Below are 16,032 nucleotides of genomic sequence, written 5' to 3'. Positions count from 1 at the left end.
TTATATACCACGTTTTGTTTACCCATTCATATGTCAAAGGACACTTGGGGCGCTTCAGCTTTTGGCTATTGGGAATAATGCTGCAATGAACGTTGGTGTGCAAGCATCTGTCCAAGTCTCTGCTTTCAATTCTTCTGGGTCTACACCCAGAAATGGAATTGCTGCATCAGACTTAACATTATGTTTAAAGAACTGCCATATTATTTGCCACAGCAGCTGCACCACTTTACATTCCCATCAGCAATGCATGAGTTCCAATTTCTCCACGTCCTCAGCAACATTTGTTATTTTCCTTTTTTCTTTCTTTTTTTTTCATAATAACTATCCTAATGAGTGTGAAGTAGTATTTCATTGTGATTTGGGTTTTCATTTCCCTAATGACTAGTGGTGCTGAATATCCTTCTATGTGGGTTAGACTTTTTAAACATAATTAGTAATGAGGAATAATATAAGGATTCCTTTTGTCTTAAAAATCTACACAAGCAGTTAGTTTTTATAGTGTGTTTGTCACATACCTCATACATCACTTCTTCACTGGAAAGGAGAAACATCCTTCTTACTCAGCCTTAATATCAAAATAACGTAACAAAAACATGTAAAGCTTCTGAGAGTATCCTGTAATTTCTCTCTTGAATTTCTTTGTTTTAAGCCTTTTTTTAAAGTTTACAAAGATTCAGCTTCAAGTTTTTAATGGAAGGCTAATTTAAATGTTTATGATTTCTGTGTAGATGAGTATAATACAAATGTGAATCATGTTTGAAAAAAATCTTAACGATGGCAAAGTGATTTAACTTGATATATGATCGTCATTGCTGAGATTTTGTGGCTTATATAGTTATTTTGCTTTTATTTTTTTTGTCCTTTTCTTTCTTTTCTTTCTCTCTCTTTCTTCCTTCCCCTTCCTCCCTCTCTCTCTCTTCCTTTCTCTCTCTCTCCCTCCCTCTTTCTTTCTCTCTCCTTTCTTTCTTTCTCTCTCTCTCTCTCTCCTCTCTCTCTCTCTCTCTCTCTCTTTTCTTTCTTTCTTTCTTTCTTTCTTTCTTTAGATCTGGGGAGCCTGGGCAGCTCAGCGGGTTAAGTGCAGCTGGTTAAGCGTCCAACTCTTGATTTTGGCTCAGGTCATGATCTTATGGTTTGTGAGTTTGAGCCCCATGTTGGGCCCCACAGTGACAGTGTGGAGTCCACTTGCGATTCTCTCTTTCTCCTTCTCTCTCTGCCCCTCCCCTGCTCTCTTTCTCTCAAAACAAATAAACTTAAAAAAAATAATAAAGCTCTACACCCAATGTGGGGCTTGAACTCAAGACCCTGAGATCAAGAGTCGCATGCTCTACCAACTGAGCCAGCCAGGCACCCCTATTTTTTGGATATCTTAGCATCTAAATACATTTCCAAATACTGGATAACTAGGTATAATTATAAAGGATATTTACTGAGTCAAGAGCTGCACTATAAAAACAGTGTAATTATATTCTAATTTCTTCAAGGGCCCAGTTTAAGATAGTCAATAGACATTTTTAAAAAGTGCCAATTAACCAATGCACCTACCCCAAATACTTTATTTACTCTGATAGTCAACAGAATTCACTTAATATTTACATGCTAATATTTCATCCAGAAAAAGGAATATTACAGTGTAAACTCTTATAGTGTTGAATAGAAGTATAACAGTTGCCTTAACTAGCGGATAAAAATATTCTAGTCTGCTTGAGAGATACAGACTTAGAATGGAGAGAGGTAACTCATTAGGTTACCAAGGCTTCTGCAAATATCTATTAAGATTCTTTTTACTTACCAGGACAGTTAACTATTTAATTTCATTTCCCAAACAAGATTCTTCTCTACATAAAAGACAACATATATACCTACTGACATGAATATTTCATTCTCCAATGACTGTTACAGTCCTACTGTAAATTAAGAAATTGACACTTATTTACACATTAGCCATGTAACAAAATCCAACTTCTAAACAGGAATTAGAACATAAGCCAGAGTCAATAACAGCAGAGGCCCAACAATGTTCACATCTTAACTTAAACAATTGACGAGACATTTAAAATACAAATCACCCTCCCCCAAAAAATATGTGTACACACACACACACAAACACACACACACGTATGCATATAAATATGCCCACCTGAGAGGTGGGTGGAGGGATGAGTGAAATAGGTGATATCAGGGGATTAAGGAGTATACTTGTGATGAGGGCTGGGTGATGTGAATTGCTGATTCACTATCCTGTACACCTGAAACTAATATAACACTGTATGTTAACAATACTGGAGTCAAAATAAAAAAATTAAAATAAATAAACAGGCCCACCTGAGGACCACCATATATGAACAGCACAGTGGGGTATTTCTTTCCAGGTTGTAGATCATGAGGTTTGTACAGCATCCCATACAATGTAAATCCAGTAGTACTTTCAAAAGAAAAAATTTCTGGAGGGGTATAGTCAGGCAGAGGACCTATGAGGAGATAACAAAAATGAGTATGTAAAGGGAGTTCTTACGGGAGCTCTAAAATCTGCGAGCAAGGAAAAGAAACCATAACCCACAACTCTACACACAAATAACTGACCATCTCCCTTTCAGGTGGTCAGCAAGAAATTAAGCAAAAACATTTATTCTTAAAAAAGAAAATCTACGAACATATCACATTACCTATTTCAAAAGCAGATACAATGTATTCTGACTAGTCCATGGAGCCTAGGAGGTATTTAGATGCAGCACTATACAAATACTTAGTGCTTGGTTCAGTGTAACTTAATGATGGTTAAGCCATATATCTGATTAGAAATTGGAAGCACAAATTTAACTCAGTCAATTTAACTTGCTCATAGCAGGTGCTCAATAAACATCTGTTTCTGATCATTAGAGAATAAACCTAACCAGGACCCAGAAAAAAAGAAAGTCACAATCAGTCTTTGGTTTACCAAAGCTATAGAGACCTACCCTAAGACTGTATATTGGATGATGTTACAACCTAAGCAGAGATTGTCACCATATTACAAATCCTACTTGTGGACAACAGAACATACCCTGTGGTTTTGCATTAAGTTCTTAATCCCTTAGCACATATTCATGAGTGAAAATACTTAACAGGAAAAAGAACTTGGGGAGAAAGTAGACTAAAGATATGCAAAATTAGTCCTTTTTTTTTAAGAAATCAAGCATTTAAAAAATAGGTAATTCCGTGTTCTTCACTCTTACATAGAACAAGCGTTCTATCTTTTATTAAGATGGCCATTGCAAATGCTTTAAAAGAAAGAAAGCTGCCACTTGGTTATTTGTTTATCTGGGAAATCATCCAAACATGTGAACAAATAGTTTTCAAGCTGATACTGTGACTATTTTATTCTTATTTTCAAAAAGGCCTTCCAGGGGTGCCTGGGTGGTTCAGGCCATTGAGCATCCACCCGACTTTGGCTCAGGTCACGATCTCATGGTTCATGAGTTTGAGCCCTGCATCGGGCTCTGTGCTGTCAGTGCAGAGCCTGCTTGGGATCCTCTGTCCCCACCCCCCCAACCCCGCCTCTCTCTGCTCCTCTCCCACTCATGCTCTCTCTCTCTCTCAAAAATAAACATTAAAACAAACAAACAAACAAACAACAAAAAAAGGTCTTCCAGGGGGCACCTGGCTGGCTCAACTGGAAGAGTGTGCGACTTCTGATCTCAGAGTTGTGAGTTCGAGCCCTACATTGAGTGCAGAGATTACTGAACTTAAAACAAAACAGAAACAAAACAAAACAAAACACAATCTTCAAAAAGGCCTTCCAGACCTGCTCCTGCCTGAGTGGGAGGTTAATGCATCTTATTTGGTGGTTGATAGAATAGGAAGGGTGGGATCAATCAGGAACTCAGCAGCTCAGGGATAAGTGGTGGCAAGAGATGAGAAATGTGGACATATGAGACAGGTTTAGTGCACTTATGTACTAATCCTACTTAAAATCAGGTTCAGGGAAATGAGTACCTGCTGAATCCAAAATGGTGGCCCAAAATTCCTTTGTTTTGCAAGTTGGGTCATCTTCAGGACTTGATAGCTTGTAAAGGGACACACAGTGTGGATTCTTCTGGTTACTATACTTACTTATAAAGAAGTCACAATGCTAGAGAAAGGAGAAACAATTACTTTTTCCCTCATGGTGCCAGAGCAGGAGTATGGTTAAGAGTCTGATCATTTATGTCCATATATGATGCTAAAGTTAAAACCTTAACTTTTTTTCTTCAGAGAATCAGACTTCTGCAGGCCAATTTCACTGATTTTCACATTACTCAAATGGAGTATTATATGAGCAGAGAGTTTTTCAATTGATAGGAAACCCTTTTCCAACAGGGACTTAATACCTGGCTGATGCAGCAAGAGTGGGAATAGCCACGGTCAGTCAGCCTTGTCACCTCTCCAGGATTTACATAACTGACCACATACAGGTGATGTTCTAAAGGAGAGTCCTTGGTGCCTTCAAAATACACCAGTTTCCTGACTTCATCAACCTGGATCTGCCAAAAAACAACAACAGAAAAACCAGTGCTAGCAGGACCTTGGCAAGGGCCAGTAATTCAACAAACAACTTCCAATCATTTGAGTCACCCTTTGACTTGCGCCTCTTAAAAAATTTTGCCACAAATGTTAATAAACCTGAGTTGGTTTTGCTTATGACTTATACCTAAGAATATATCTTTCCCGGAAAGAAAAAGGACACTTGAATTGCATGCTATTATTAGAATTTCCTATATGGTAAAAATGTGTGCTCTTCTTAAAATACAGGAGTTAATTCAATAAAACATACCTTATAGGGAAAAAAAATTCCTACATTGCAGGTTAGGCCAACCATTCATATGTACTTAAAAGACTCTAATTGTAGCATCCTGTATTTTTCTCAGTGCAGTATTAATTTAGGCAGTACTTTTTTGGCCTTTTGTACAAACTTGCAGAAGTATTTTATCTATTGGGTTGGGAAATAACTGAACTCAGTTTCAATACTGGTATAGTTTGTAAATGTAGGTAAGATCTTTTTAAGTCTTTATTCAGAACTCAAAAAACTAAGTGCACTCACAGCTGAATTCACTTCATATTTTCCCCAAATTACAGTAAGTGTTTAAATAAATGGCTTTTATTGTCTCTTTAAAAAAATCTACCAGCCTACTCAGTGTTCAATGAAATTCAAATTTTTTTTTTTTTTTTTTTAATTTTTTTTTTTCAACATTTTTTATTTATTTTTGGGACAGAGAGAGACAGAGCATGAACGGGGGAGGGGCAGAGAGAGAGGGAGACACAGAATCGGAAACAGGCTCCAGGCTCTGAGCCATCAGCCCAGAGCCCGACGCGGGGCTCGAACTCACGGACCGCGAGATGGTGACCTGGCTGAAGTCGGACGCTTAACCGACTGCGCCACCCAGGCGCCCCGAAATTCAAATTTTTTAACACAGCAAAGAAAACATGGATACATTTACAAAAGCAAGTATTTTCAAATGTGACATTTTCTCCAGGAAGCTTCTTCATTATCAAACATATTTTAGCATACACAGGAACAGAAACACAGTTGAGATTAAGTAAGCCCATATGAGATATACAGAAAGGATACAAGTGATAGGAAATGCCAGAACAAACATTCATGAAGCTTCACAGGTATGCATTGATCAGGTTCTGCTCTGGACCTAGCAGCTGGGGGTCAGGACTTTCAAAACTGAAGAAATAACTGGTTAATTTCTCACCCCGGATTATAATGGTATTTTTCTTTGTTTCATGTAACTACTTTATTCAAGAAAAGTATCAGAATCACTTTGAGGGGCTTGTTAAGCAGAGGGCTGGATCCCACCACCATTATTTCTTTTTTCTTTTCTTTTTTAAATGTTTACTTATTTTTTTTTTTTAATTTTTTTTCAACGTTTATTTATTTTTTTTTGGGACACAGAGAGACAGAGCATGAACGGGGGAGGGGCAGAGAGAGAGGGAGACACAGAATCGGAAACAGGCTCCAGGCTCTGAGCCATCAGCCCAGAGCCTGACGCGGGGCTCGAACTCCCGGACCGCGAGATCGTGACCTGGCTGAAGTCGGACGCTTAACCGACTGCGCCACCCAGGCGCCCCAAAATGTTTACTTATTTTTGAGAGACAGAGAGAGAGAGACAGAGTGTGCGCGGGGGAGGGGCAGAGAGAGAAGGAGACACAGAATCCAAAGCAGGATCCAGGCTCTGAGTTTCCAGCACGGAGCCCAATGCAGGGCCCAAACTCACGAACTGTGAGATCATGACCTGAGCTGAAGTCGGACACCCAACTGACTGGGCCACCCAGGCACCCCTCCCCCATTATTTCTGATTCAGGAAGTCTATGGTGGGCCTGAGAATTTACCTTTCTAAAATGTTGAGGCTGGGCAGTTGGTCCAAGGACCATACTTTGAGTACCACCTCAATAGTGAGTACATGGGCTTAAAAGTCTCGAAGCATTAGCCAATTACTGCCATTAAATATCTTTGGGTGGGAGGGGCACCTGGGTGACTCAGTTGGTTAAGCATCCAACTTTGGCTCACGTCCTGATCTTACGGTTTGGGCCCTGCACTGGGCTCTGTGCTGATAGCTCAGAGCCTGTAGCCTGCTTCAGATTCTGTGTCTCCATCTCCCTCTCTCTGCCCCTCCCTGGCTCATGCTCTGTCTCTCTCTCAGAAAGTGAATAAACATTAAAAAAATAATAATAGGGGCGCCTGGGTGGCGCAGTCGGTTAAGCGTCCGACTTCAGCCAGGTCACGATCTCGCGGTCCGGGAGTTCGAGCCCCGCGTCGGGCTCTGGGCTGATGGCTCAGAGCCTGGAGCCTGTTTCCGATTCTGTGTCTCCCTCTCTTTCTGCCCCTCCCCCGTTCATGCTCTGTCTCTCTCTGTCCCAAAAATAAATAAACGTTGAAAAAAAAAAATTAAAAAAAAATAATAAAAAAAATAATAAAATAATAAAATGAAGAGGTAACTTAAAAAAATAAAGCAGGGATAGAGGGGAATACAAAAGGGTAAGAAAGAGAGACATAAGCACATTACATAAGTAAGCATGACATAAAGAAGAAAACTGCTGCACATAATGGCAAGTAGCAGGAAGATGTTTAGGTTGCCCAAATGAGGTTCAGATTTACATAAATACAATTCTGGGGTTTCCTTAAGTATTATCCAACAATTACAAAGCAGGAAGTTTACATCAGTGTAATTTTTTGTTATCAGAACTTCTTATCAGCGGAAATCAAACTTTAACAGTTGCCTATGATATTCTAAAGTTTTTACCAACAAAACCAAATCTGAGATGTGGATCTTCACTTTTTCTCCTTCATCACATTGGGGACTATGAGCGACTTCTAGAGTAGCCAGTATACCAGTATACATAATCCTTCAAAAAATCTCCAAACAATTTGAGGGAATCATAAGCCTTCACTAAATCCTGGTAGCATGTATCAACTTAACTACGTATCACACCTATAAAGGATGAAGTTCTTAGAGATCTCATGAAACTGACCATCTAACTGAAAGTTGAAACAAACACAAAATACTGTGAAAGGCAAAAGAATGAGAATTCACCGAAATGATACAGAAAACCGCACGGTGAGAGGAAACAGAGGGTGGATTTTCCCCCTTTTCCCTATCGGTCTACACTCTGTACATAGGTCCATCACTCTTGGCAGGTGGTGGATAAAATTTTACATTTGTGAGATAAACAGGTAAGTAAAAGAGAATCACTACCTCAGAAGTAATAAATGCAATTTTTAATGTAGAAATGACATGAGCAGTCTATAAGAGACACAAACATAATTTTCAAACAATATCCCAACTCACTTTTGCAGACTCAGAAAGTATGGCCCAGCCCCTTCCTTGTTAAGTAGCAACATTATATTTGAAAACACTGACCTTAAGTAACCAGTACACATCTGATACCAGAGCTATAAAATGGGGGAGATTTAGAACTTAACCAAAGATTTTTCCCTTCTAACAACTTGAGTCCTTTAAGTCCCTAATTTAATAGTTTCAAAACATCAGGGTCATATGAAGTTGCACTACTGCTTTTCAGTACCGCATAAACACAGCAGATGTTGACCAAACATATCAGTAGAATAAGAGAACATACATTAGATCCATGCCGGCCAAGAACTTCCCATTCACCACTGGTAATTGCTATTTCCTCTTTGACAGGACACTTGAAATCACCTAAAGATAAACATAATTACAATTCAGCACTCTATCAGACTATAAGCAAATGACTTACAGAATAAAGAACACTATTCTAAAACTCTTCTTTCCAAAAACGTACATTAAAAAATTCAAATTATGTCTGGGGTAATAAAATGTTTTGAAACTCAACAGAGGTGGTGAATGCACAACACTGAATGTACTGTTCATTTTCTTTTACTGTTTAATATTTTAATTTTTAGTTTTAAAGTAATCTCTAAGGGTGCCTGGGTGGCTCAGTGATTAAGCATCTGACTTTGGTTCAGGTCATGGTCTCAGAGTTTGTGGGTTCAAGCCCTAGCATTGGGCTCTGCGCTGACAGCTCAGAGCTTGGAGCCTGCTTTGGGTTCTCTGTCTCCCTCTCTCTCTGCCCCTCCACTGCTTGCACTCTCTCAAAATAAATAAATAAACATTAAAAATAAATAAATACATACATATCTACATACATGCATACATACATACATGTAATCTCTACACCCAACCTGGGGCTTGAACTCACAACTCTGATTATCAAGTGTCACATGCTCTACTGACTGAGCCAGCCAGGCGCTCCACCACTGTTTAATTTGTTTGTTTAAAATGTTTATTTTAAAATGGCTAGCTCAGGGGTGCCTGGGTAGCTCAGTTGATTAAGTGTCCACCTCTTGATTTGGCTCAGGTCAGGAGCTCAGGGTTCACGAGTTCAGGCCCTGTGTCGGGCTCTGTGCTGATAGAGTGGAGCCTGCTTGGGATCTTGGTTTCCTTCTCTCTCTCTGTCCCCCACCCCCACCAAGTTGTGCACTCACTCGCTCTCTCAAAATAAATAAACTTATAAACCTTAAGATAAAATTTTTTTAAAAAATGGCTAATTTAATGTTATGTGAACTTCACCTTAAAGTTTATTTATTTATTTTCAAAGAGAGAGAGTGAGAGAATCCCAAGCAGGCTCCATGCTGTCAGCACAGCACCTGACGTGGGGCCAGAACTCATGAACCGTAAGATCCTGACCTTAGCCGAAATCAAGAGCCAGACACTCAACTGATTGAGCCACCAGGTGCCCCTCACCTTAATTTTAAAAAAAGTCTATAGTTAAAAAAACCCCACTACAAGTCTTCACAATACTCTGCAATAATAGTGGAAGGATCCATGTAAATCAAATGAAAACAACAAAATAGATTCTGATTACAAAGCCAGAAAAGAATTCAAAAGGATTTGTATTCCTAGACCTTTGATCAGACAAGGAAGTCTAATGGGTTAACAAGTCATTTCTTCTAGAAATGCAACAAAATACTTAAAAAGCCACAGAAGAAAATTTTTAATAGAATTGTTCTTCATCTGCCAAAAAGTAAACTAGGTATAAACACAGTAAATGCCAACATGCCCCATTGTCTTTACAAGATTCTGTCTGGATAGAGAAGACTCTCTCAGTGGCCTAAGGAGGAGGTTCAAAAATGGAAAACCATTCCTGTTTGCCTAGCAGCACTATGGGGAGAGAGACAGCTGGGGACAGGATGAGAAGGTGAGATAGTACAGGGTCTTAACTAGGGTCCTACTAAAGTTAAAAAAGTTGATTTATTTTTTCTTTAGATGCAAAAATTCAACTTAGTACTTTAAACTTTATGACCAGAAAATAAATAGTACTTAACATATATATAACAAATACTAATTATTTCACATTATAGCCACTTGAGAAAGAGGAGGGAGGAGGAAAATAAAAAGGGTATCAAGAAAAAGGAAGACATGGAGCAAGAAAAACTAAGAAAAAAGGGAAGAGAAAGAAGAGGTAGATAAACTGAGGGACCTAGAAAGACACTGAAAGGGAACAAAGAAGCTAAGCTTCTGAGATGAATGTTAACTGAGGTAATGGTTCTGACATTCTTCAATCAGAGTAAAAAATTTTAAGTTATTAAAATTTTTAATACTTTTTATTACTGTCCCCCAAGTACTATGTTAATTAACTACTATTCAGAGCTCTTTGACCAGTTTTCATCACTAAAATTTCTGGAATTTTGAAAGGGGACTTAATTTATGTAAACAACAGGAGTTGGTAGAGAAGTTTAAGGAAGACATTCTTCATCTTGGATATACAAGATCTAGTCTGCCTTAAAGAAAATTAGGCTAAGGAAAGGAGCAGGGTCATAGGCAGTATCTATTTTGCTAGTCCTAAGATATAGCTCATTTTCCCCATATTTAAAGGCCACATTGAGAAAAACAACCCACTTTAAAAGTTAGCAAAGGATGCGGGGCATCTGGGTGGCTCAGCTGTTTAAGCGCCTGACTCCTGATTTCAGCTCAGGTCATGAACTCAGTTCAGTTCCTGAGTTCCAGCCCCACTTTGGGCTCCCTGCTGACAGTGTGAAGACCGCCTGGGATTCTCCCTCCCTCCCTCCCTCTCTCTCTCCCTCCCTCCCTCTCTCTCTCTCTCTCTCTCCTGCCCCTCCCACCTTGTGTGCACACACGTGCTCTCTCTCAAAACAAATAAATAAACTTAAAAAAAAAGTTGGCAAAGGATTCAAATAGACATTTCTCCAAAGAAGACAGATAATAACACATGAAAAGAGGCACAATGTTACTGGTCATTAGGGAAACGCAAATCAAAGCCACAATGACATACCACTTCATACCCACTAAGGGTGGCTATTACCAAAACAAATAAAACAAACAAAACACACAGAAGATAACAAGTGTTGGCAAGGATGTTGATAAATTGGAACCCTTGTGCACTGCTAATGGGAATGTAAAACGGTGCAGCTGCCAAGGAAAAGAGTACGGTGGTGCCTCAAAAAATTAAAAACAGAACTCCCATATGATCCCGTAATTTCATTTCTGGAAAAGAACTGAAGGCAGGGTCTCAAACAGATATCTATACACCCACCTTTATAGCAGCATTATTCACAATAGCCAAAATGTGGAAGGAACAAGTGTCTGTGGCTAGATAAATGGAAAACACAATGTGGTCTATACACACCACTGCATTTATTCAGCCTTAAAAAGGAAGGGCGTTCTCACATATGCTATGACATGGATGAGGACATTATGCGATGTGAAATAAGTCAGACATAAAAGGGCAAATATGGTATGATTCCACTTATATGAAGTATCTAGAGCAGTTAAAATCATAGAGACAGAAGGTAGTTGCCAGGGGCTGAGGGGAGGGAGCAATGAGCTGAGCTGGGTATTACTTGTTAGGCAGTTTCAGCTTTGGAAGATGAAAAAAGTTCTGGAGGCAGATGGTAGTTATGGTTGCATGACAATATGAATATACTTAATGCCACTAAACAGTACCCTTAAATGGTTAAAATGGTAGATTCTGTTATGCATTTTGCCACAATTTTAAAAAATGGCTATGTTGAGTCAATTAAGTTACAAAGGGCAGTTAAGCATATAACATTACCATAAAGTGCCTACTATTCCAAAACAAACTCTATTATTAAAGTAGAAAATTATAACTCCATTAAGACAAATAAACGGGAAAACTATTAGATAAACCATTTCACTTTTTCTAGGCTTACATATCCATTCTGTATTACATTCCCCAGAAGGAAAACCATAGCTTTTTATTTATTTATTTTGAGAAAGAGCGTGAGTGGGGGAGGGGCAGAGAGAGACTCCAAAGCAGGCTGGCAGCGGGGTATGAGGCTCAATCCCATGAACCAGGACTTCATGACCTGAGTCAAAATTGGAAGTTGGGTGCTTAACCAACTGAGCCACCAAGGAACCCCAAACCATCACTTTTATTAAAAAAAATTTTTTTACTGTTGATTTATTTTTGAGAGAGGGAGAGAGAGACAGAGCACGAGCGAGGGGAGGGGCAGAGAGAGTGGGAGACACAGAATCCAAAGCAGGTTCTAGGCTCTGAGCTGTCAGCATGAAGCCTGATACGGGGAACCCACGAATAGTGAGATAATGACCTGAGTCAAAGTTGGACTTCGACACCCAAAACCATCACTTTTTAGAGAGAAATTACTTCAGCTGACACAATGTTTAGTTTTACTTTGGGCAATATAATTGTATCAATGTGAAGAGCTACAATCATATTGACTTCAGTGTAGATGCAGACAGTATTTTAAAAAATGAGTATGGAGGCAGGGTGCCTGGGTGGCTTAGTTGGTTAAGCGTCCAACTTTGGCTCAGGTCATGATCTCACAGCTCTTGAGTTCTTGAGTTTGGTCCCTGCATCAGGCTCTCTGCTGTCATTGCAGAGCCCACTTTGGATTCTCTGTCTCCTTCTCCACTTACTCTTTCTCTCTCTCAAAAATAAATATTAAAAAAAAAAAAAAAAAGGAAAAAAAACTAGTATGTAAAAAACAAACCGAGAACAAACTAGTATATAAAAATATCTAATAACCAAATAACATTTTTTTTTATTTTTATTTTTTTATTTTAATTTTTTTTTCAATGTTTATTTATTTTTGGGACAGAGAGAGACAAAGCATGAACGGGGGAGGGGCAGAGAGAGAGGGAGACACAGAATCGGAAACAGGCTCCAGGCTCTGAGCCATCAGCCCAGAGCCTGACGCGGGGCTCGAACTCACGGACCGCGAGATTGTGACCTGGCTGAAGTCGGACGCTTAACCGACTGCGCCACCCAGGCGCCCCCAAATAACATTTTAACAGTAGCTTTTTAACATCTAAATATGACATGGGCTCACTTTAAACAAAAAAAATTACAGTCAAAGCAAAAGTAGAAAGCAAAAATAAGTAATTCCATTCCCAGAGATTACCCACTATTAATATACATATCCATCAAGAACTTTGTTCTGTGTTTTCACATGTGCGTGTATTTATATTTTAGTTTAACTTCTGTATTAAGTTATTTTTCACGTTATTTTTGAGAGAGGGCACGTGAGCAAGGGAGGGGCAGAGAGAGAGAGAGAGAGAGAGAGAGAAAATCTGAAGCAGACTCTGCGCTGTCAGCGCAAAGCCCGACATAGGGCTTGAACCCACGAACCGTGAGATCGTGACCTGAACCAAAGTCGGTCCCTCAGCTGACTGAGCCACCCAGGTGCCACACCTATGTATAAAATTTGATGAAGCAAGTACCGATGCTTACAAAGTATACAAAAGAGACATTACGTTACCTTGCCCCTCCCACCTTCTGCCAACATATATATATATTTTTTAAATGAAGAAGGATTTCTTACTTGGGGCAGGCAGCCCACCACTGGATCGTTTATATTTGCTCTCCTTTAAAATGGATGTAATTTTGTATAAATGACGAAAACCTGTTTTGCATTCAGAGGCAAAAATAAATTCAATTTCATCTTCATGACTTTGGGGAAAAACATGAAAGATGTCATGGATCTGTAAAATGAATAGCTGAATTTACTACACACATTAATGAAAATACTGCACAAACAATTCAATTAAGTTAGAGAAAGAAGAATTGACAAATACATTCTGAAATATAAGCAACTGTCAGTGCTGGGGGTAATGTATATTTATGATATAGATTTTGCCTGGGCCCTTCAGATTTATCTCACTTTAGACATAGACTTCCTCCATTGAGAAATAAACGTTTCCAAAAGGTGAAAAAAGAAAAATACGACCAAAAGCTTTTCTTACTCACCATCTCTGTAATCCTTTGAAACTTGGCATGAGGTTTAATTATACAAATCTTATAGAATCTTATTATTCTTTTTTTTATTTTAAAGATTTTATTTGTTCATGTAATCGCTATACCCAACATGGGGATTGAACTCACAACCAGGAGATCAAAAGTCACATGCTCCACCAACTGAGCCAGCCAGGGGCCCCTTACTCTAATTCAAAATCTTACTACTTTTCTTTTCCAAAGAAAAATATTTTAACAGTTGAAGGGTGAATCATATGAAGCCTGTATTCATCCAGGGAGTGATCTGGCTTTATTAATTTTGTATCTTGTTTAAATTTTTTCCACTAAATTGGAAAATTGGTAAATTTTAGTATAGTCTGCCAACTTAAAAGAGAAAGTCTTTTCCAGACCTCTACTGAGTTCCTCCTGAGAAGTACTCATGAGGCTGTTTTCAATACCTCATGTGTCCAGGAAAAGGGGAAATTTGTAGCCGAGGAGATGTCATTTCAATGACATCTACTTTCTATCTATAAGCCATTCCATTCTGGAACCATCATTCCAATTTGAAATGTTCAAACTTAGCAAATAACATTCATGGTTACTTGAATTTAAAAAATTCATTTTGATAGTTTGCTATAAAACTTCACTTGCTTTAGCATTCTGAGAAAATATTTAACCAAGTACAAGAAAACATACATTTATCCAGATGTCTGTTGTTTCTTCATAGATAATCAGTGGCGTCACAGAGTCAGGCACCGACTCGATGAGTCTCTGTCTTTCCATGGCATCATCTTCTACTGGGATAAATAATTCAGGTGAGATCAACACTATCTGTAGGCGAGTTTGGGAGCGATCTAGTAGAATGGACCAAGCACTATTTAAACAAACAAAACAAAAAAGCACCAAAAATAAAGCAGGCTCTCAGAAAATGAATATTCCCTTACTCTCTCCCCTGGTACCCATCAGTTATTTCTGTAATCACATTAAAGAATTGCTTTAAAAGATATTAAATTATCACCTACAAATGGCCAATTAGAAGTATTAGCTTACTCTATATTTATTTTTTAAAGTTAAGCTTGAATAAAGCTTTTTTTTAAACTGGTTTTCTTTAAACTCCTAAAACCACAACTAGCCTGTGAAATTGTTTTCTCCCTTTAGTGTCACCAATTGCCAGCCTTGTGAAACTCCTGTTGTCTACATTAGGAACTATATGCAACCATCTTCACATGAAACTCTACAAAAATTTTTGCTTAAATTATAAAAAAAAAAAAAAAAAAAGAACACACCCTTACATGTGAGCCCTAAAGTCATACAATTTAACCACAAAAAAACATTGAAACCATGAGTGGCTATGTAAGAGAGAGAATTGAAATGCAGTGCCCCTATGCTTGTAGGAATAAAAAATCCACAAGGCCACTTAGCTCAGGAAAAATTCTCTGTGCAGAAATAACTACTCTGCAAATTTACATGTGAAGGCATCTCCAACTGAGGGGCAATTTCTAAAGTTCTGGATTCTAAATTATTTGTAAACAAGTGACAATTTAACATACGCACTATTTTCCCTCTGGAGTCCATCCAGCTCTGGCAATATATTCAACTCCTTCAAACAGAATCTCAAAAGGTTGAATCAGTTCCTTATCTATGACATCGATAATCTTTTAAAAAAGAAAAAAAAAGGATTCTAGTTACAGAAGACATAGATCAATAACCAGTTTACTAGTCTACTTAAATCATTATCTTTTTTTTTTAATGTTTATTTATTCTTGACAGAGAGACAGACAGAAACAGAGCATGAGTTGGGGAGGCGCAGAGAGAGAGGGAGACCCAGAATCTGAACCAGGCTCCAGGCTCTGAGCTGTAAGCACAGAGCCTGATGCGGGGCTCGAACTCAAGGACTGTGAGATCGTGACGTGAGCCGAAGTCGGACTCTTAACCGACTGAGCCACCCAGGCGCCCCTTAAATCATTATCTTTAACAGCATGACACTTTTTCAGACTTAAGTATTTAAATAGGCATGAGGGATACAGCAAAACTAGCGGTAAGTTGTGGGTTACTACACTAGTGTACTCTTTATGTCTAACAAAGTTCTAAGAACGAGAATTAGCGCAGTCTAAAAGTCTTTTCCCATGAGTTTACACTGACAGAGCCCTTGCTAATAAGTGGTAACAACAAGTTTTAATCACTTTAGAGTCTAGTATCAAAGAAAAATAATAGTTCCTAATTTCCTATATTTTAGCCTAAAATAGGATTTGTGTAATGTATTAATAAAATGGCCCTTAGTAAGCAAATTTTTTCCTTTAA

At 38.5% G+C, this 16,032-nt stretch overlaps 1 protein-coding gene across 3 annotated transcripts in view; it reads right to left on the bottom strand.

The window, feature by feature from the left end:
• DPP8 (dipeptidyl peptidase 8) overlaps positions 1–16,032 on the bottom strand; it is a 67,738-nt gene that overhangs the window by 15,125 nt on the left and 36,581 nt on the right. For all 3 annotated transcript variants that reach the window (XR_003969411.2, XM_030317907.1, XM_030317906.2), the window contains 7 exons: positions 15,286–15,386; positions 14,428–14,605; positions 13,322–13,481; positions 8,098–8,177; positions 4,347–4,499; positions 3,973–4,108; positions 2,323–2,468 (listed from right to left, as the gene is read on the bottom strand). Coding sequence is in view for 2 of the 3 variants with exons in the window: in XM_030317907.1 (XP_030173767.1) it covers positions 2,323–2,468; positions 3,973–4,108; positions 4,347–4,499; positions 8,098–8,177; positions 13,322–13,481; positions 14,428–14,605; positions 15,286–15,386 (954 nt within the window). In the remaining variant the exon portion in view is untranslated. The remainder of the gene's footprint in view (positions 1–2,322; positions 2,469–3,972; positions 4,109–4,346; positions 4,500–8,097; positions 8,178–13,321; positions 13,482–14,427; positions 14,606–15,285; positions 15,387–16,032) is intronic.

Source organism: Lynx canadensis, chromosome B3 (genome assembly GCF_007474595.2).
Source record: "Lynx canadensis isolate LIC74 chromosome B3, mLynCan4.pri.v2, whole genome shotgun sequence".
Taxonomy (NCBI): Eukaryota; Metazoa; Chordata; class Mammalia; order Carnivora; family Felidae; genus Lynx; species Lynx canadensis.
The sequence above is the reverse complement of the archived record's forward strand: the minus strand, read 5'-3'. Positions and strand labels throughout refer to the sequence as shown.